The sequence below is a fragment of the Sander vitreus genome, chromosome 11 (genome assembly GCF_031162955.1).
Source record: "Sander vitreus isolate 19-12246 chromosome 11, sanVit1, whole genome shotgun sequence".
In the NCBI taxonomy this organism is placed as follows: domain Eukaryota; kingdom Metazoa; phylum Chordata; class Actinopteri; order Perciformes; family Percidae; genus Sander; species Sander vitreus.
In genome coordinates, this window is record NC_135865.1 from 3,204,209 (window position 1) to 3,224,938 (window position 20,730).

General features: G+C 39.3%; 1 protein-coding gene across 1 annotated transcript in view; it reads right to left on the minus strand.

The window, feature by feature from the left end:
• Positions 1–20,730, minus strand: part of LOC144525797 (inactive dipeptidyl peptidase 10-like) — a 90,907-nt gene that overhangs the window by 36,917 nt on the left and 33,260 nt on the right. Inside the window, exons 6-7 of the mRNA XM_078262862.1 lie at positions 17,824–17,918; positions 17,352–17,426 (exon numbers count right to left, since the gene is read on the minus strand). Of these exons, the coding sequence (XP_078118988.1) occupies positions 17,352–17,426; positions 17,824–17,918 (170 nt within the window). The remainder of the gene's footprint in view (positions 1–17,351; positions 17,427–17,823; positions 17,919–20,730) is intronic.

Sequence of the window (20,730 nt, forward strand, 5' to 3'; positions counted from 1 at the left end):
TGCATTGAATCTGGCACTAAAACCTGACATTTGCATTAAAATAATCAATCTTTATCATAGCTTTAGTGCCCATACTTGGATGCATTGGGATAACATAGGTTAAAAAAGGCTACTAAGAACAGTCATCATATGGCATGTGAGTGGTATAGTGAGTGGATATAGCTGTCGTTTTTATGAAAGAAACATGAAATTGCCTGGCATTTTGCCTGTACATCCAAAGGTCAACACACATATCTGCAGATCAAATGAGAGCGGAAAATGTCAGTGTTCCAAAGATATAAGAACCATGAGATGACATTTCTTTGCTTTCATTCTGTCAAAAATGTGATGGAACAAAGAAGGAAACTTTACTGAATTTTGTCACTCATTGTTAGGGCTGGGTATCATTCAAAAATCTTTGTTACCGGTACTGATACCAGTACGTGACTTGGATACTTAACGATACTTTTTTTGATACCAATGCTCCAGCTCCTACTACGTGAGCCCCGTCTCTGTGTTACGTAGAGTTGTTCCTGGATGCCTCTACAATGTGTAACGTTAGGCAGCCAATCACAAACATAATTAGAACTTGGTAGAAACAAGCTGCATGCTTATTGGCTCACTGACGCTGATGGAATTTACTCCTTGGGTATTGAAATTGGGTATTGAATGATGATACTTTAGAGGAAATTGTATTAAAGTATTAAATTCGGTACCCAGCCCTACTCGTTTTTTTCTTATTTACTTTTGAGATCCACATTTTTTTATGATTTATATTTAGTATAACTGCAATTTATTTAGCAAAACTCTCCAATTGGGTGCAAAGGATTAACAGTGTTCAGTGTTACGGACATCTCATCTGCCCACCATTGTGGACCTGTTGTGCAACATATTTGTCCTTCTTTGGTAGATGTTAGTTGTTTCCAGCAGCTTCTAGAACTTTGTGCTAAGCTAGGCAAATAAATTCCTAATTTAGCCTACAGCAGAGCTAAAATAGATATTGTGAGACAGTGAGCAATCGTAAAAAGTAAAAATTGACATATTGTATGTGTGCGACATGGGTAGAAAAAGGAAACTGTGGTTCAATGAGCAGTACATATTAGAGCTAATTGAGCAACAATATCCCGGTGAGCATTATCTTACAAGTCCCGTTCTCACAGTGACGTCACTTGCTTCACACACACACACACACACACACACACACACACACACACACACACACACACACACACACACACACGTCTTGGTTGTATTGGTTGCTACCGTGATAGTTAACAAGATAGAACATGTACAGTAAGGAAGACCATTTTGGAGCTGTTGTGAGACATATTTGTCCTTATTTGGCATAGGCTAATGTTAGATATGGCCTGCCGCTTCCAGTCTCTGTGCCAAGCTAGGCTAGTAACATCCTGGGCCAATCTTTCTAACTTACTGAATGCATAGAGAGTGTACAAATAGTGTAAAAAGCTTGGACTTCAGTATGACGGTAATGGTTTGGAAGTACATACTACCATTAAATCTATTAAATAAAAAATCATCGAATGACACATAGTTGAAGAAACAAAGCCTCCCCCCCCCCTATATTTATTTAAAATTTTAACTGATAATTTACAATCAGTAAGTAAACCTTGCAGAAAATAAAAGTGGAACTGGAAAGAACCGGATAGGCACTTTGTTTGAATTTGTTTAACGTGTATAATTTAACATATAATCCTAGGTGATTTATTTGCAATTAGCTGCAAATAAGTGCATTTAAGTATGACTTGTTATTAATATACATTTCATTCTCCAGTGCCACCTATTTACACAACCACTTTGAGCTTCCACTAAGTTGCTCTGCATGTGCGATGAAATGACCAGAGAATATCCACTCTACGCTTTTGTTGTAGGATTCATTGAGATAATGGTTCAATACCTGGGTGTCTCTGCGTGTTAATCAGATGGAGCATTAGCATAACAATTTAATAGTAAGCTCTCCCCAGAGCGATATGATAAATACTGTAGAGCCACTCCATTTCCCTCAGCCGAAGATCAATCGTGCACAGAATGGAGTCAACTTGGCTGATCTACTTGCCGCCCAGCCTTCACTCCTAATTTGGACTTCCCTCTTCACTGCACAAATGGGAGTTCTCCCAGAAGGAAAATGAAACTGTATTGTAACTTGACTGCTCTTTTTCTCCTCTTTCAAAAAAGATGTCAACATCATTCAGCAGACACTCTCATAGGTGACAGCTCTGGGATGACTCCTTGATAAGGCTGTCAGCGAGGGGGGGACACGAGAGTGGCGTACATTTGGAGATGTGGAGAGAGTAACAGACATCAGTGGTGTGTCTGATTGTGTTGTGTGTGGCTGTGTTCTGTGCACACTGGGGTTACACGCCACTTGCAAATTCCGAGTATTTGTTTTGCACATCTTGGAATAGCACATAGGTGTTTGCCACATTTAAATGTAAATGCCATAACCTGACACTTAATTGGGACTTTTCTCACATCCGAGTCTTCCTCATGCTGTTGCCTGTCTGGTACTGCTTGACTGTTAAAACAAATACTGAGAATCTGTAATTGAAATGGAAGCTTAACAGTGTTGGAAGGTTGAGATGGTGGACATGGGTAAAACATTTGAATATGTGAGTGGAAAGAAAAATGTGCATGAACCATAGACTGTAAAAAAAATAATGCATCAGTGATGTCATCCATTGGTTGGAGTGTGCATTTTGGCTGTTGCCATCTTGGTTTTTTTGGAGCCAGAAGTGACCATATTTGTACAAAAAGGCGGAGCTAGGGAGGATGACGCGGCTAACCCAGTGTTGTTTATGGTTCCAATGGCGCTGAGCTAAGCTAAACGCCAACCTCTGGGTACTGGCGGTGTTCGTCAGCATACATACTGTGCACAGAACTGACGGTATACTTTCACTTAAGTTACCAGCTAACACTAGCACTAGCTAGCTAGTTTGGTTGGCATAAAGACAAGACATCTTTAGGCGACCAAAATTCCTATTAACTTTGATGTGAAAACACACAGGGAGACAGTCAGAGTTTAAGATGAACATGTGGACAACACCCCAAAACAAGTTCATTTCTATTTTAATGTACAGAGAGCCATGGTTAGCATAGCTAGTGAAGTCACTTATCAACACTACTCAGATAGGTTTATTACGGAGTGATTTACAGACTAACAAACGATACACATGCAACACCAACAAACACAATTTCGTTTTTAAACTGAGATCCGTCTGTAAGTAGTTCTCAGGTGTATCAAGACATTTTTATTCATTTGAAAGTAAGAATTCTGGCTAAATCATCAGTTTGTGTTTACTCCCAACTCTCCTGAATGCCCTGCAGCTGATGATGGGGTTAAATAGTGGTATTTTCTTATTTCCACACTACAACTTCATAAACATGCATTTCCTAATGAATAAAAACGGATACTCTGATACTCTTTATAATCTGCACACAAGGCTGATGACCATAAAAGAAGCAGAATAATTTCTATGAAAACCTTTGAGGCTGCAGTATAGTACAGCAAAGAGCTAGCATTATTATTATGAATTTATAAGACAAATGGAGACAGTGGTGCAGCGGCAGGCCATTACTCTCCATAGATTTCGGCTGTCACTTTGATGATGAGCACACCTGCTCCGTCCATCTCAGGAGGAGATTGCATGTCTAAAACTCTGCTGTTTCAATCCTATAGAGCATGCAGAGGTCATTATCAAGCCTGCTTAGTTCACTGACACTGAGATGTTCACCCTCGGATTATAGAGTGAAACGGCGGGGAAGACACGTAGTGTGTTTTGCAACAAGCAATTTCACTGGTATTAAACACGGGGACAACAATGCGTTTCTGGTGCGATAAATAAAACTTGTTACATTTCCTGTTCTAACTACTTCCGTGGAACATAAAAGTGTCACTCAGTTTCTTCAGAATAAAAAAAGCCACAGCTGTCGGTCTCTTTTCTAACAGAAACTAAGGGGAAGTGTAAAGAAAAGGGCTTGTGGAGTGCATTTAAACCCTGTGACCAACACTGCACTCTATCTTAATCACAAAATGTTCCTCTTTTTCTTTAATTTACAGCATTATGCACTTTTACTAACAGTATGCAGTCAGCATAGAACTGTAGTCCTCCATATAGGCAGATGGAAGTGAGGGAACTCCATCAGGGTGAATTAATGGATTTATACACTGAGTATTTTTACATTTACGCTAATATTCCACTATTTTTTCGAATATGAACATATAGGGAATTATTCCGTTTGGATATTCCAAATAAGGCCTTTTTCCGAATTTAGCATTTTCAGATTAAGACGAATTATTATTCAGGTTTTAGAAGCATTCTTAGGACATGTATACAGAGCATTTAGAATATGCATCTTGCCTGTTTACGGCTTACGGTCAGCTCTGTGCGTTGCTATGATTGTTTAACTATAAACCAGCCAGCCAATAGTTTGCAGGGTTGGGGTAGAGATGCATGCCCACAGGAAAAGACCACATCTCTGGTCGGAAGCAGAAACACAGCTATTTTTACTTATTATGAAAGACTTGGATATCAACAGGATTTTGGAAATGCACAAACATTGCAATCACGACCTTTTCAAGAAGCTGGTTGAAGGAATGAAAGAGGGAGGCTGTGTTTGCACGGTCCAACAAGCCCACCACTGGTGGAAAACTTTGAAAACTTATTTTGCACAACTGCATGTGAACAGGAATATTAGTAGAATATTCACTTTTATTAGCCGTGTAAACAGCTTAGTCAGAATATTGTCTTTTTCAGAATAAGGGCAAACACTGCAATAATAATGTAAACGTAATCAATGAGCTGATGATGCAAACATTAAAGGTGCAGTAGGTAAGACTTATAAAACTAACTTTGTGTCATACAGTATTTACTAAAACTGACCCTATGTTCGAGTAGAACTACATGAAGCAGGTAATAAAAAAATAAATAAAAATAAATCCAGCTCCTCTGGCACCACCTACTGCCTGTAGTGCGATTTGCAAAAACCCACAGCTCCCTGTTCAGATGCACCAATCAGGGCCAGGGGGTAGTGTCTAACTGCGTGCCAAGCACTGCTCATTCATTCTCCCTTGTGGGGGGAGGGGCTTAGGAGACCATTTGGAGCTTAAGCAGAAAGGGGGGAGGGACTGAGAAGTTGTCGATGTTCAAATTGTTTGGCTAAGTCCTGGATCTTCCCAATCCTACCTACAGCACCTTTAATCGTAAAGTAGAAAAAGCCATTTTAACATTAATTTCAAACTGATAATTCCCTTTGTAAACACCATAATGCTTTAATCTGCATTCATTGGAGGATGAATATAGATGATTATTACATAATGTACTTTTATGTATCATTATTATCATAATTATTACCGATTTATAATCACTGCACTGCTTAAATGTATGTATATGATATGTACAGTATGTAAGCTAATGTTTCTGGGCTCATCTCTGCATGCCTCAGAAGGGAGTCAGAGAGCTGTGATTACAGTCAAATAAGCCAATGATTAATTAGGTCTGCAGCATATGTCATCACCACAAATGCACCCTGGGACTGTGCAGAATATATCAGTTAAAGCTGATTCAGAACTCTACTGATCCAAGAAGTACTGCAATTACCAAGGTGCCGCTGGCTGAGTTTACAGGAATGTTGTTAACCTGATTATTCAAGTGACCCAGATGTCGGCTTTTACTTAGCATGATGTAGCAACAAGGAAAGCCAATCCAGGGGCGTAAAATTAGACAGTGCAGGCAGTGGGGTTGCACTGAGGCCCGTGGGGTTGGGGGGGAGGGGCATAGACGGAGTGGACTCTCCAACAGTATGTTGGGCACAGAGTGAGAGTGACTTGCAAGTGATTCAGATTGCCATCTCAGAAATATGCTGGTGTTAGGCCTATATCAAAAATGTTGCCGGTTGCTGTATGCCCTCGAGAAGGCATGCCCACCTCTGTCATGGTTTTAATTTTGTTTTTAATTATTCAGTAGTAATCTATAAAAATATGCTTATTCTATATAAACTACATAAACTATAAAAAAAATAGTTGATGTTGTCCAATGTCAAGTCTCTATTTGATTATGTGATGCAAAGCATGGAAGTAACAAGTTCCTTATTAGATTGGATTGGTCAAACACAGGCCTTTCACCCAAGAGCCCGGGTTTCGTGTCCCATTTAAAAATAACAGTAAATCATGAGTAGTTTTTTTTAGTTCACATACATAACCAGAAGTGAAGTAATGTCTGATTTTTGCCTAAACATAACCATGGCATAACATGGCTGTTTCAAAACGTTAATGGCCTGTTTAAAACCGCGTCCGTGATGTTATATTCTCTAGTTTAGATATGAGGAAGGAAAACACTCCTGTGGGCTGTTTAAAGCCCCTGAAACACTAACCCGACGGCCAACAGGCAGAAAAGGCAGTCAGACTGATCAGTCGGCTCACCGAGGTCCAAAAAGTGCCTCAGAAAACACCAAAGCGACGCCGACTTGAGCGTGTAATACGTCTCCATAACAGTAGGCATCGCTTATCTGTATTGTCACCCAAAAAATGAAAACCGGCCGCTGATTGGATGAACGCGTCACGTGGGTCTGTTTTTTCCGGAAATTCAAAGCCAGACTTTCATGGCGGCTTGTTCAGAATACGGTCTCATATTTTACTAAAATAGTTCACCGAAATGTGTTTCTGAAAAACATTTTAAGAGAGAAATAGGCCATGCAGTTGCTGAATCTGTCTTCATTTCAGATAGACAAAGGTCAGTTTAAAAGATTTTCATCAGATTTTGAGAGACTTAGTCATGCTCATCCCGCTCGTCATTTCCGGGTTAGCACTCCACCAATCAGATTGGTCATGGAGTCCGACTGCCCGCCCTCCGACGCAACGTCACTGACTGTCTGTTGGTGTGTCACTGTCTTTAGATGGTAGGAATCAACGACATATATAGTCGTATGGTTTGGAGCACTTGTTAATCCAGTATTTGTCGTTTTTGGTTTAGAAGCATGTATTGGAGACTTTATCACTATTAAAGACACATGTAGAGTGTGTTAGACACAGATGTTGCAAAAATGTACGAATTTTCAGCGTTTCATTTGTATTACGTATCCGATAAAGGGGATCTTGTTGTTCACTTCCAGCGAGGCTCAAAACACCCTACACAAGCTGAGGCGAAACCTTGCTGCACTATATTTAGGTGCAATGACTGACAATTATTAAGTCATGTCCATGCAAAGCAGCCCCTGATTAGCACCTATCACAACCATTTAAGAATTCCCCAGTGCTTCAATTACACTCAGATTGAAGGTCCATTTATATGATTTTAAACAAGTCTTTCAGCTGTTTCTCTGTAATCACAACTCACTTTGACAGATCTGATACAGAGCCCCTTTTCCTTGCAGATGGTAGCTAACAAATGCCCTCTACATGCTGCAATGTTAATTAGTTTTTCAGGATTGTGTGCACAGCCTGTTTCTATCTTTAGATCCACACCTTAGAGGCCAAAGTCTCTTATCTGTCCTGCATGCTTGGATCACACATCTCAACTACAATGAACTTAACATGAAGGACACAAAGAGTTACTGATAGACATGATGTCAGATTTTAGAATGGTGATTATTTCGTAAATATGTTGATGATGATGATGCATTTTATTTATATAGCACTTTTACACTCAAAGACACTTTACAAAGTATAAGGAAATACACATACTATGAAAATTCTCACACTAAAATGCACATATTATTAAACATTAAAAGCAGCTCTAAAAAGGTGAGTTTTGACATGTTATTTGAACATTGACAGATGGTGCAGTCGCAGATGTGTTTGGGGAGAGAGTTCAGTGGGAGGGGGTGCAGGGTTTGTCTTGCTTCATTACATCAATTAGAAGCTGTGTTATGCACATTTATGGAGTCAATCAGCTCAAGTATATACAACGATTCATTTTAAATTACAATCAGAGCTTTAAACAATTTTTTTACTTTTTTACAGTTTTCTTTTGTCTTTAGAATTTTCAGTATTACGTTCATGATTATTATTATTTTCCTTACTAACAGCTGGCACACTATTCAAGCAGCAACAATAGAGTTAAGCTTGATTTGTGGTTGTGCGGAGGCTCCACGCAGAGCTTTCACCGTAGCCTACGTAAGTGGCCTGATGTTTATACTTGTGTGTTGGTGTTTGGGTCGAGCCGGCATGTGTGTGTGTGGGAAGTGTGTGATAGAGTGAGGGAGAAGTGAGAGAGTGACGGTGATTAGCTTCGAGCAAGTAGTGACTCTAGAGTCATACTGCGAGAAACACTGTGTCTCCCTGTTCTTTCTAACCACGGTGGGAAATCTGCAGCAGGAGAAGTTAACCCTCTCCTTGGTTTCATGTTGTTTATGGAGAAGGAGAACCAGGAAATGAGTAGGGGGAAATGTAACGCTACCAAGCCACGGCCGAGCGATGTATGTTTGCCATGTAGTTACATTTTTCAAGAGGTGCACGTCAGGCTACAGCATGTAAGGCTACAGTGCTACCGGCGTGGGTTTGTGTCTCCACGTACCTTTGTACGTAGCAACGGAATAGATTTTACGCAGAAGTATAAATCAAGCTTTAAGAATTGAACAAAGCAAAGATAATTGATAAAAGATGAAGGTCTAATATGTAATATACTTACTGTAATTAATCCAAAAATTACCCCAATGTGTCATTAGATATTAAGGAAACATGCTAAGTTGAAATACTATCTTTTCTGACAACAATGCTAATGCCAGTATTTTCTCCTTTTGAAATTTTCGTTCCGTGATGGAATGTCTGTTTGTGTTTTGGCCTGTGTGTTGTTATCAACTACCCTGTTTGACAGCCAGGCCGGGTTGCCAGATATACCTGTAAACACGTAAACCCAGCACGCTACAGCTTTAACGTTAGTACAGCCATGAAAGCAGCAAAAACCACAAACAGGATCAACGGAGATAGATTCTACCCGACCTAAAAAAAAAACGGCATGTTTCTAACAGTTGCGTGACCAGAGACGTAACAAACCCAGGGTAAATATTGGAGATGTATTTGAAAGATGGAGACAGTTTAGAGCCCAAAAAGACACAGAGTTGGCTAATTACCTCCTGAACAGGTAAGCATTAGCTTCAGGCTAATTTATCACGGCTACAAGGGACAGGCATTTTATGTCATTTCAACATTTGTGTACTCACATTGAATTATATTATAGTACCCGAGTTGGTTACTCGCAAAAACAATTGAGACACAGCCAGTAAAGTGACCCCGACTGGTCCTAGCTAATGCCGCTATGCTAACCCTGCTAACTGCTAACATTACCAGAGGACCAGGCAAGCGGGCCACGGCTGTTTACAACGTGTAGACTGTTCAGCAGCCATAGCCGACAACGGTGAGTTATTTTAAGCCAAGAAAGGGGGGCTGTAAGTCAGAGAGGACCGTGAGTTTGTAGTGTGTTTAGCAATTGTTGCCGTAATTCTAAGCCAATAAAGTGTGTTTTTCAGTCGGGTGGAAAAGGACGGCAAGGTAGTGGTATTTTTAGCGGTTCTCACTGTAATTCTAAGCCGAGGAAGCGTGTCTGTCCGTCGGGTGGAGAGGACAGCAAGGTAGTTGTGTTTTTAGCGGTTCCTACTGTAATTCTGAGCCGAAAAAGTGTGTCTGTCAGTTTGGTACAGAGCGCGTAAGCACGGGCTTTTATGACTGTCAATATAGCCAGCCTCTAACATTAGCTACTCCGCTGTGCTGTGAAGTAATGTCTGGTTATGTGAGACAAGCGTCTAGCAACATTGTTGTAGCTGCTCCGGTCTCAGCCTGGCAACTTCCGTGAACTTCGAGTCTGGGGAGGAGGGGGCGAGGGAGATGACTCTCTCCAGTATTTTGAATTTGTACTGCAGTAACTATTTTAAACACTGTCAGTATTACATATTGCACCTTTAAGCTTCATAAAACATTTTCTTTATTTTTGGAGCCCATTAGATGGCGCTCTATGTTCAACAAAGGGTTGAAAGCACACCAAATTGCCATTCCATGAGCGCCACAAAGCTTCATAATATGGCTATCTCTACTTAAAATATAAAATGTGCATTGTGGACATACATTGTTACATTTACATGAATTCAAAGTTTTTTTGGACTGTATTCAACATAATAATCACTAAATGTGCTGTAACTTGTGTATAAAAAATTGCTTTGTAAGTATTTGCCATATTCCAAAGCAATCCGTTTCCTGCCAGATGTGTGATGTATTAAGCTGTTAAATATAATCTGCCCAAATACTCTGTGTAAATACAAATACTCTCCCCTGTGACTCTCTGTGTCCACTTGGAGATGGTTATTTGCTTCGATTGAAAAAAAAATGTTCTAATTGTATTTGAGGAAGATATCCAGATGTAAAATGTTTCTCTACTCCAGCGTGCACCAGGCAGAATATTCACATTATCTGCCCTGTGAACATTAGTTTATTATAGTTGCCATGAGGCCAATGTGCAGATCTAAGTTTGGTCCTCAGAAAAAGCTTTTATTTATCTAGCAAATGTAGCTGACCATCACAAAGACTTAGAGCATGTAGCTTACAGCAAGTCTTTGCAGCCCCACAACCAACAAGTCATCCAAACCATACGGCCACATGTGTTCCTACCCACTAATACGACCCTCAGGGGTGTTTTATGCCCTCATACCTAAAAGTAAAGACCTCATTAATGTTGTGAAATTGTCGTTAAGCTATTTAAGTCATTTTGTTACCTAACCATAACTTTTGAAAAAGATTGTGGTATGTGAATTGAAATGAGTACATTGGTTACGACTCACAAGAACTGAAGCGTTTTGGTGTGATTGTAAGCACCATCTCAATATTTTAAGCCATTAGAGGTAGAGTTGAAACTACCTTCAATTTGAGATCTAAACCATGGAAAAGAAGCACTACTCTGAATAATTGTATAAGGAGCAATCCTGCTTGTTGATAGTTTATTTTCTTTCAACGATGTGGCATTAACTTTAAAACACACACAAGGTATTAAGCATAAGATAATACACTTACAGGGATGTGTATCATTTGTGCAGAGTAACATTTACACACTTTATTATACTACTGCTCTAAAGCTACTGCTTTATTATAATCAGTAGCTATTAGAGCTGCCACGATTAGACACCTTATCGATTAGTCGATCAACAGAAAAATAATCGCCAGCCATTTTGATAATCAGTTATTTGTTAAAGTAATTTTTTATGCAAAAATGGCAGAAAATAATGTTTCCATGTCTGTCAAATATGGAGACTTCCTGCTTTTCTCTGTTTTATATCATAAGAACATCATTTAAAGACATCACCTTGGACTTTGAGAAACTGGGATGGACAATATTTACTATTTCCTGGCATTTTATAGACCAAACTTTTAATTAATTAATCTATAAAATAATCGTCAGATTAATCGATAATAAAATAATTGTTAGTTGCAGCCCTAGGAACTAGACTAGTAGCAATATTAATAGTTTGTATTGTACATTTCAAACTTTGAAATTGGATTTGGCTCCCATTAAAACGCCCCTTTAAAATGCTGCTGCATGATATTCATTGCAGTTATTTGAATTCTATCTGCATGAGAAACATACAAAGAAGGAAACTATTCCACCACTGTACTGGGATGTGCTCACAATGGAAAAAGCTGAAATCGTGAAAATGTAAAGTACTGTGGATCAGTATTCGAGCACCAGCCTGTATAGAGCTGATCGTTCTGATAATCCTTCCCTTCTGATAGCGCATTCCCTCAGCACACACAAACAACCTTCCAACCAGTCGTCAGCACTCTGTAAACACCATGTTAAATGGTGAAGCAAAGGCCTCAGAGCTCAGTGTTTTGTGGTCTTGCCTCTTCAGAGTAAGACATGCTGTGGGTTTAGAGAGCTGATCCTCATAGAGGCCACCATTAAGGTCTGATTTATTTATCCTTTTTGTTTTGCCAACCGACAAATCGCAATAAGGGAAATGCATTAATGTCTTTTTTATGTGAATCTTTCCCCTCAGCATCACTGAAGGGCATATCAAACTTGCTATGGCTGCTATGAATATGGGGCATGGAGCAATCCTGTTGCATGCTTATATCAATCATGAAACATTGAAACTACAGACTGATCTCATGAAGTGGCGTATGTATGACACGCCAATTCGTATGCCATTAATGACGTGTTATCAAGACGCATACTTGCGTCTTTAGCGTGTTTATCAACGCCGTTTGGCCTCCATTGACTTATATTACCTTGCGATTGTGTGTCAATTTACGTCGTAGTGAGTAGTATGAAAGGGCGAAAATCCGCGAATCCCGTTTCACCCAGGAGACCAGGGATCATGTCCCGCGTGTCACATTTCCTTCGTGTCCCGCGTGTCACGTTTCCTAAAGTCAACTGTCGCTTTCTTCTTTTACTAAACATAACCCCGTTCTTCTTTTCCTAAATCCAACCGGTTGTTCTTTTCCTAAACCCAACCCCGTTATTCCCCTGGTAACTGACAGCGTAGGATCCCAAAATGGTGGGCGGGCTCAGACACCTCCCAAATCGTCACGTGACAGCAAGCTACCATGACGTATGTCCTCATTGTCAATAGGGCGTAGACATACACGCAGATAGCTCAAAAATGCGTACAGATAAAGCCAAGTGGCGTGTATGTTTACGCAAAGTCATGATGTCATGTTGAACATTAATATACTCTTGTAAAACAAATTCTCGTAGCCACTGCCAGTCTTTGAACCAGGAGGCCTTGCAGGAGCAAGTGAAGCTATTCCGGTTAAACTTAGCTGGCTCAGAAGGAGGTTTTGCTTTTGTTATCTTTGAATTGAACCGCTCAATGTACGCACACATCCAAAGTCACAACCTGCAAAGATTGCTCTTCATGTAGGCCGATACGTCTATACATGACTACGTCAGACTGCATATAAGGAGAAAGGCTTATAATTTATGACAATCACATCACTAGGCTATGAAAGCATGTATACTTTTTTTTAAAGATTTTTTTTGGGCTTTTTCTGCCTTTACTTGATAGGACAGCTAGGTGAGAAAGGGGAGAGAGAGGGGGAAGACATGCAGGAAATTGTCACAGGTCAGATTCAAACCCTGGCCTCAAAGGCATAAACCTCTCAGTATATGTGTGCCTGCTCTACCACTGAGCCAACCCATCAACCAAAGCATATATACTTTATGTTGTAAGGAAATATGAAAGACAGAAATGAAAGTCAGACAAATTTTGCGAGAATCCAGCTGCCGTGCAAGGTAAAAGAGAAACCTGATTTAGTTAATTTCTGTGTTCCATTTTGAGTCCTAAATCTGTCACCAATATCATTATAAACTGCATAATTGATGTGCCTGACTCCGAAACAAAATACTGAGGGGTTTATTGTTTTGAACGGTTTAGACTTTTTCCTGTTTCGACCAGGGATGCTGGAAGTCAGTCAGAGTTGGGGGTGCTGAGAGAAAGTAAAATGGCTACATATTAAATGCTGTGCAACATTCATGGCTTTTGCATTTATTTGAATTGGCCAGGATCATTTGTATTTAATAGTTAACATTGTACACTAATTTTACAACATTTTACACTGCAACAGACAGAAAATGTGAACACCAATATACTGTCGAAGCAGCAACTGCAAGCCATTCACGCTCCCGACTCGTCAAATACTGATGCTTGGTCAGTGGCCCTCAGCGTCAGATATCCTTACCATAGTATGAAGGGTGACAATGGTAGGGAGTAGTATTAAAGGCCAAAACTCTGAGTAAGGAGGAAGGTTGTGGATTGGTCAAATAACACAGGACTTTGTTGTTCTTTTAACGCCAGCCACGATCTTTTCATAACCCTTACTAAGTGGTTTTACCCTGCACATTATATAACATATGCCAATGGATTCTGACCCAGAGCGTTAAAAAGTGATGCCAAAGGCCTGACCAATATGTTGCAAGCCAGAGCAATTAAACAGTCAGCAACACGTATACTAATGCATAACAACTGCAAGGAGAGGAAGAGGGAGTGAGGCAGTGCATGGATGTGACCCATACCAGGTTATTATAGTTGATAATGCAGAACAGTGAGGATACAGCCATTTCATGCAGGACATGAGTGGTTCATATGAGACAGCTGTTAACAGAGACTCCAGTGTGCAGTGTAGTTGATACACTTCACTGATGACCTGAAACTTATACAGAGTTCCAATCATACTATATGTTTTACTTGTACCCCACTGAACCAAACAGACATACTTATTTCTATCTGATTTTCACTTAAGAACCAAAACAATTATATACTGTCATTGCGTAATGCACACCAAAAGACGTAATACATGGAAACTGTGAAACCCGGCTTGGCATAGATAGAAAGAGAGAGCAGATGGAGTATCAGACTACAACAACCTGGTTTGATGCAAGTGACAGATACAGCATCTGCCGACACATACACAAATATTTTATATATATATATATATATATATATATATATATATATATATATATATATATATATATATATTAGGGCTGTCAAAATAACGTGTTAATTTCTATTAATTAATCTGAGAAAAAATAACGGGTTAAAAAAAATAACGCAGATTAATCCATTCCATATTGACGTTTGACCCGGAGCCATTCTAGCCACCATTGGACTGGAAAATGAAGGAGGGAGATGAGAATGCGCTGCCTGGATCATTAATTGGAACATTTACTTATACAAATCTTCTTCCTGAATAGGGATGGGTACCGAAATCTGGTGCATTGATATGCCTGCGCTTCTCTCTGATGCTCTGAAACAGACGTTACAGGCAATAGAAACATCGCTGCATGTGACACTAGTTAACACTAGCTACACTCGACAGCAGCTAACGTTTGCCTACCACTAGCTAGTAGCTGGATTAAACACTGTTAAAATGCTGACAGCTAACGCTAAACGGTATAAAGTGTGTCTGTATTTCACTGTAGAGGCCTCAGCAGGTGTAACAATCTGCAGCTGCCGACGTCGGAAAAACAACACAGAAGGTACGTTCAATGAAACTGGTAAACTACAGCTTTGTGGTGCATTCAAAGTTATTGTTAAATGTCCTTTTCCCATCTGGTGAAATAAGTTATTGTTATAGTTATTACATTATTATTAAATCATTTAATTTTGACCATATGGCCTTAGTAATAAACAAGACGTTCTTTAATGTCGCCGACTGTTGTTTAGTACCCTTTTGTTTTTCTATTTTTTTTAACTTTATTAAAAAGTACCTGTTCAGGCACCGTTAATTATGTATGCGATTAATTTAGATTAGAGTATGTAATTAATTTGATTACATTTTTTAATCGATTGTATATATATATATATAATTCTTTTTTCTTTTCTTTTTTTTCCACTGCTGTTAAACAAAAGGCCTACAGAAAAAGCAGGGGGCGCTGCAGGACCCTCCAAATCCCACTTCCTGTGCCAATGGTTTCAACCTTTTCTACCTGTGCAAAAGTAGACATTTTTTGATTGTTTTGTTTGATTGCAAGTTTGGCTTGGAGTTTGTTATGATTGCATTCATAGAGCGCTCATTTACTGAGATTTGTAAAAGAGCTCAAAAACACCAGAGCAGACATACTTTAAGTTATGATACAATGTACTGAATAAAACCCCTTGTAATTGGTTTGAAGTGACACATGAATCATGCTACTATACAGTGTTTCTAGTGACGGAATGAAGCCTCGTGAACCATTTTCTCTATTTTCTGAGCCCACTATGTGGCGCTCTTGGTTTGAAGACAAAGCCTCAAGGATTGGCAATTCAGTGTGCTTTCAACCCTTTGTTGAACAGAGAGCTCAGATAATAAAGGAAATGTTTCCCATCACTAGATCATAACTTTAGATTCTATAACTTTAGAATAGATTTTTATTGTCATTGTTTTCAACAACGAAACACAGTTTAGCACCTCAATATGACAGTTAAATCACAGACAAACAGAATTATAAAATTGAAATAGTAAAATAGAAAATAACAAAAATAGAAAATTTGAATAGTAAAATATAACCATCAAGATAAATAAACACGATGAGGTGGCACTACATACGTACTGTTATTAAGTTGTGATGTAATATATTGTATAAAACCCCTTGTAATTGGTGTGAAATGACACATGGTTGATGGAGTTTTGGTCAACATCTTGCCAAATTAAAATCATTGGGGGGAAAAAAAGGTTTTGGGGCAAAAAGCTCTTTGATCTAATTAGCTTTTTGTTCTAAGGGGGGTTTATCAGTTTGATCGCTGTGTCAGGCATGTTATACAGTTAAGAGTAATTGCTAATGCATTCGATCAATGGTCATCCGAGTCAATCTGGTGTTAGCCTGTTTCTGTCATAATCTGGAGGTGACAAGTGATGCTTCTCTCAGCATTAGGCACAATAGGAATTACAATGTCATTGTGTGTAATTGGTTCGGACATTCAATTAGACTGTATAAACAAATAAAGCATGTTTATATAATACTACATTCACAGTTACGACTCCATATTAAGGTCGCTGATATCCACACCCTAGAATAGAGAACTGTGTCATTCTGTGCCTAATGAAAATATAAAGGACGTAAACAAATATTGACATAATTGTCATAATGTTGGTTGTTATGTTGGATTGCATTGCACAGGTGTTATGGGGTTCATCCCCAGTGCCATCTGTCATTGTGAAACATCCCATTCCCTCCAATGACCGAGAGATTCTCAGGGATCTACACTTTTGTGAGGTTTGTTTTGTGTTGAAGGTTCAAAAAAAACTCTTTTTTTGGTGATCACATTATTACTTTTGGCAATCAAGCATGATTATGGAGACAGTCTCTGCCCTAACCGATTGGATGAGACAGAGATGAATTTGACTGGTCCGACGTGGGTCATGGATCAAGTTCCTTAGGACCTAGTGGACCTAATTTGGACAGATGGTACAGTGGCTGTGGCACGGACAGCTGCAGTTATGAGCAGTGAGCTTCCCTGTTCCCTCTACACTGATGTCACTTGATAGATAGATAGATAGATAGATAGATAGATAGATAGATAGATAGATAGATAGATATACACTTTGACTGTCTCAAAGCTTTGTCAACATCATGCAAATATTGGTGACAGTTGTAGAGGATTACTCCATTTCTTAAAATGGAAGTGTATCTGTTCTGTGAGACGGGCGAGGGGCAGACGTCAGAAACACTTTTCTTACAAATTAAACATGTCTTCTCATATTTCTAACGTGTTTAGCCTCGTGTTGGATCAATGTTGGCTTTAAATCCCTGACTCTGAATAGATAAATAAGTTATCTGCAAATTGGTCACATATCCATTTTAGTTTACGAATTGTACACCTCCAGTATTAACAGCCCCAAGCCAAACACCAGTGTCTGAATATATGCAACCAGAATAGTAAGATGTTCTCACCTGCTTGACATCATATCCCAGAAGAACAAAGTTCAGATCTGGAGAAAATGCAAACTTTGAGGCCTTGAACGTTGCCTGTGGGAAGAAAAGGAGATGGACGGTTTTTCAACAAACCAATTTATTTTGTATTTCTCAAACTAAGAATACTTTAGAGATGCACTTGCTAAATAACCATTGTCTTAATGCAACCCAAAGCACATTTTCACAAACTGGGATCTGTTTAAAAAGTTACAGTAAAACTTGAGCCAAACTTGGCAGGGTCAGAATACATGCCGAGGGCAAAGCGGGTCGCCATAGTAACAATGAGACATCTGAAAGCAGGAAAAATTTAAAATGTTCATACAATAATAAATGTGACATGATTTTCATGCAGTGGCCTATTCTTGAAATGGAGCTTTATGACTCCCAGAGGAAACAATAAATGAATGGAAACATTTCCCAGGTTTTAAAAAAGACAGTAGCTAGCACTTACAAATGTGGTGTTTTTCAGCAGGAGTTCTGTCTCGTTGATGTGTATGTTGACTTTCATAACGTCTCCATCCCAGCTTCGAAAGATGATTTCCTCATCTAAGAGATAAACAAGCAAGCTCAAAGTACTGCATCTAAATGAATATCATTTTTTGAATGTTTCTAGAGGATTTCAGTAGTTAAATCAGCTAACTTGAACCAAGAGACAGTTGATTAGAGGTAGAGAGCATTCTAAATGTGAGATTCCATTAATATGTGATTATTGTTATTGTTAGAAAACACTGTGAAATGTAAAAGCTTTAGAGACTAGATTTCAGATCCCAGAGTAAATGAGTAAAAAGCCATGTTTTTGGATGTCGAAGCATGTTGGAGTTTATAAACAGGCTTGTCTTTTTCCCTCTTAGCGATTTCTAAACCAAAAAAACATAATCCAGGTCACTGTAAAACAGATTTATTGACAGTAGAAGTCACATTAAGGCTGTCTCTACACATGACAAGCAGTCCACTGCAGTCACCTCGGTTTATTTTAAGCTATGTATTTGTTTTGCCTTCAGCTAACGCTGTGATTGTGACGTCGGCACTAACGGGGCCTGTGGCGCATGTGTTACCGTGGCAACCTCAGCCATGTGGATTTACTGTCATGTGATGTTTACAGTTTGCATTATTAACAGGGCCATTTGAATTAATTGGCATATCATTGCAAAGCCCTTACTATTACATCTGGACCTCCATGTGAGACAGACTATGATGTGTTTTAACTTAACAGCTGATGTTTGGTGTCAATTTAATACATCACATGTATATGTATAGATTTAAGAGTATGCTATAGGCTGATTGTGGTTTTGAATGTTCAGCGGTGAGCAGTGTTCAGATTCAAATATTGTTAACTCAGAGTGCAGCAGCAGGATTGCACAACTCCCACTGTAGCACTGGTCTCATCTAACCCCATCACCATTACATTTTATCCAAAGCGACTTGCAATTGCTATATATGTCAGAGGCCACACACCTCTGGAGCCACTATGGTTTAAGTGTCTTGTTCAGGGACACATTGGTTGATGTATCGCAGTGGCAATTGCACCCAGATCTCCCACACTAAAGGCATGTGTTATATCCACTGCGCCATCACCACCCACCAGACACAAAGCTGATATAGGATGTTTCTTAAACACTCTGGATTGTGTTTGACACCATCGTGTGTTCAAATGTTAACACGCTAACACACTGCTAAACATCAGTATGTTAACATTGGTATTGTGAGCATGTTAGCATGCTGAAACTAGTGTTTAGCTTACAGCCCTGTTTTGCCTCAAATCTGCCTCACGGAGCTGCTATGAAACAAGACAAAAAGTCTGGGTCAGTCACAATTGTAGTCATGGCAAACTTTGGTTAAGACAAAGACAAAGGAGACCAAGCGATTAAGATTAGGGAAATATCAGTTTAAAAAAAAAAACTATATTAATTGTCAGTTTGTGACAGAATGCAAACTCTGCTGCTCAACCAACTTCTATAACGCTACTTTCTGAGACACTACACAAAGCACAACACTACTTTCTGCGCTGACACTCTGTTTGCATGTAAATCTTAAAATTATCACCAACATTGAACATCATTCTTAGGGATATGGGGCATCACTGGTCCCTCTGTAGGAAAACAATGGCTCAAGTGAAAACAACACGCAAGAAAATGATTACAATGATAGACGCCAGCGGTGCCCCTGAGAAGAGTGTTTGACGAGAGAGAAGAAAACAACAACAATACAGACTCATTTAGGAGGATATGTCTTAAACAACTCGGATCAATGAGATTACACTTCAACTTGTGAAGTGCCAAGTTTCCAACAGTGGAAACAATGACAGCAGTGCCTGCAATAACTCCAGTCTAATCCCAAAACCAACACTACAAAGTCCAGGGAGGCCTGAATTCTATTAATTCATTTGACAAGTCTAAATCATTTCAAGGTCCCCATCTCATGTAAATGTCAATGAATAAGCTCTGAGGAATCAATCTAAGACAAGAGGGCTATAGACTAGCAAACACTCAAAACACGTTGGAGTATAATGACAGGAAAATAAATAAGAAAGACAGATGGATCGCGAGTGTTCAACAGGCGATACAAATCCTCAAAAGGGCTCTTGTCATTAAGAAACTTCCACAGTGAAACAAACCACAGTCTGCATATTTTATATGCAGTGCATGTATCAAATCAATGGTTATATAAAACATTTTACAGCAAAAGTAATTGGAAAATGAGGCTAGTGTCCTCCTGAGTTGACACCTGTTCCATCTATAAAGCCTCCGAGAATAAAAGTGACATGCAATCTCAGCTGTGATTAAAAGTATCCCCACCACCAATGACTTGCCACTGTTTTGTAAGGCCAAGAATGAAACGAAATCCCCCGTTATGCCACTGTTGATGCTGTTACCTAAATGATTGATCACACATCTCTAGCGCTGGGATGTTTTTTTTTTTACTTTTAAAACTACATTGTGGTGTGAAGAAAATGGCCAAGTTTTACCGTGTAGTATCAGTGAAAGCAACCAACATGGTTCTAAATGTTGACTTGACATTGTTTATTCAGGGTATATCAGGAATGTAAAGGTTAAGGCATTGAATCAGGGGACATTTTACACTTCATTAGTCATTATTTTACACATGCGGTTCAAGATTTGCCGTAGGAAACACTACTCAGCCTGTGAAAACAGTATACTGTGCAGTGTTTCCTATACATTTAGCAGCGGTGCACCGCCTCTACTAAATTGTTGCCGCCGCTGCTTCAGAATTGTATGAAATTTCATGAAGTCAAGCAGAGCCGTCTGCTCCACTTAACTCAAGCTAGCAGTCAAACGCTCTCTCCTCCTTTGAGGGTGAGCAACTGGAACAGTGATAGAACGTCATCAGTTGCAAAGTC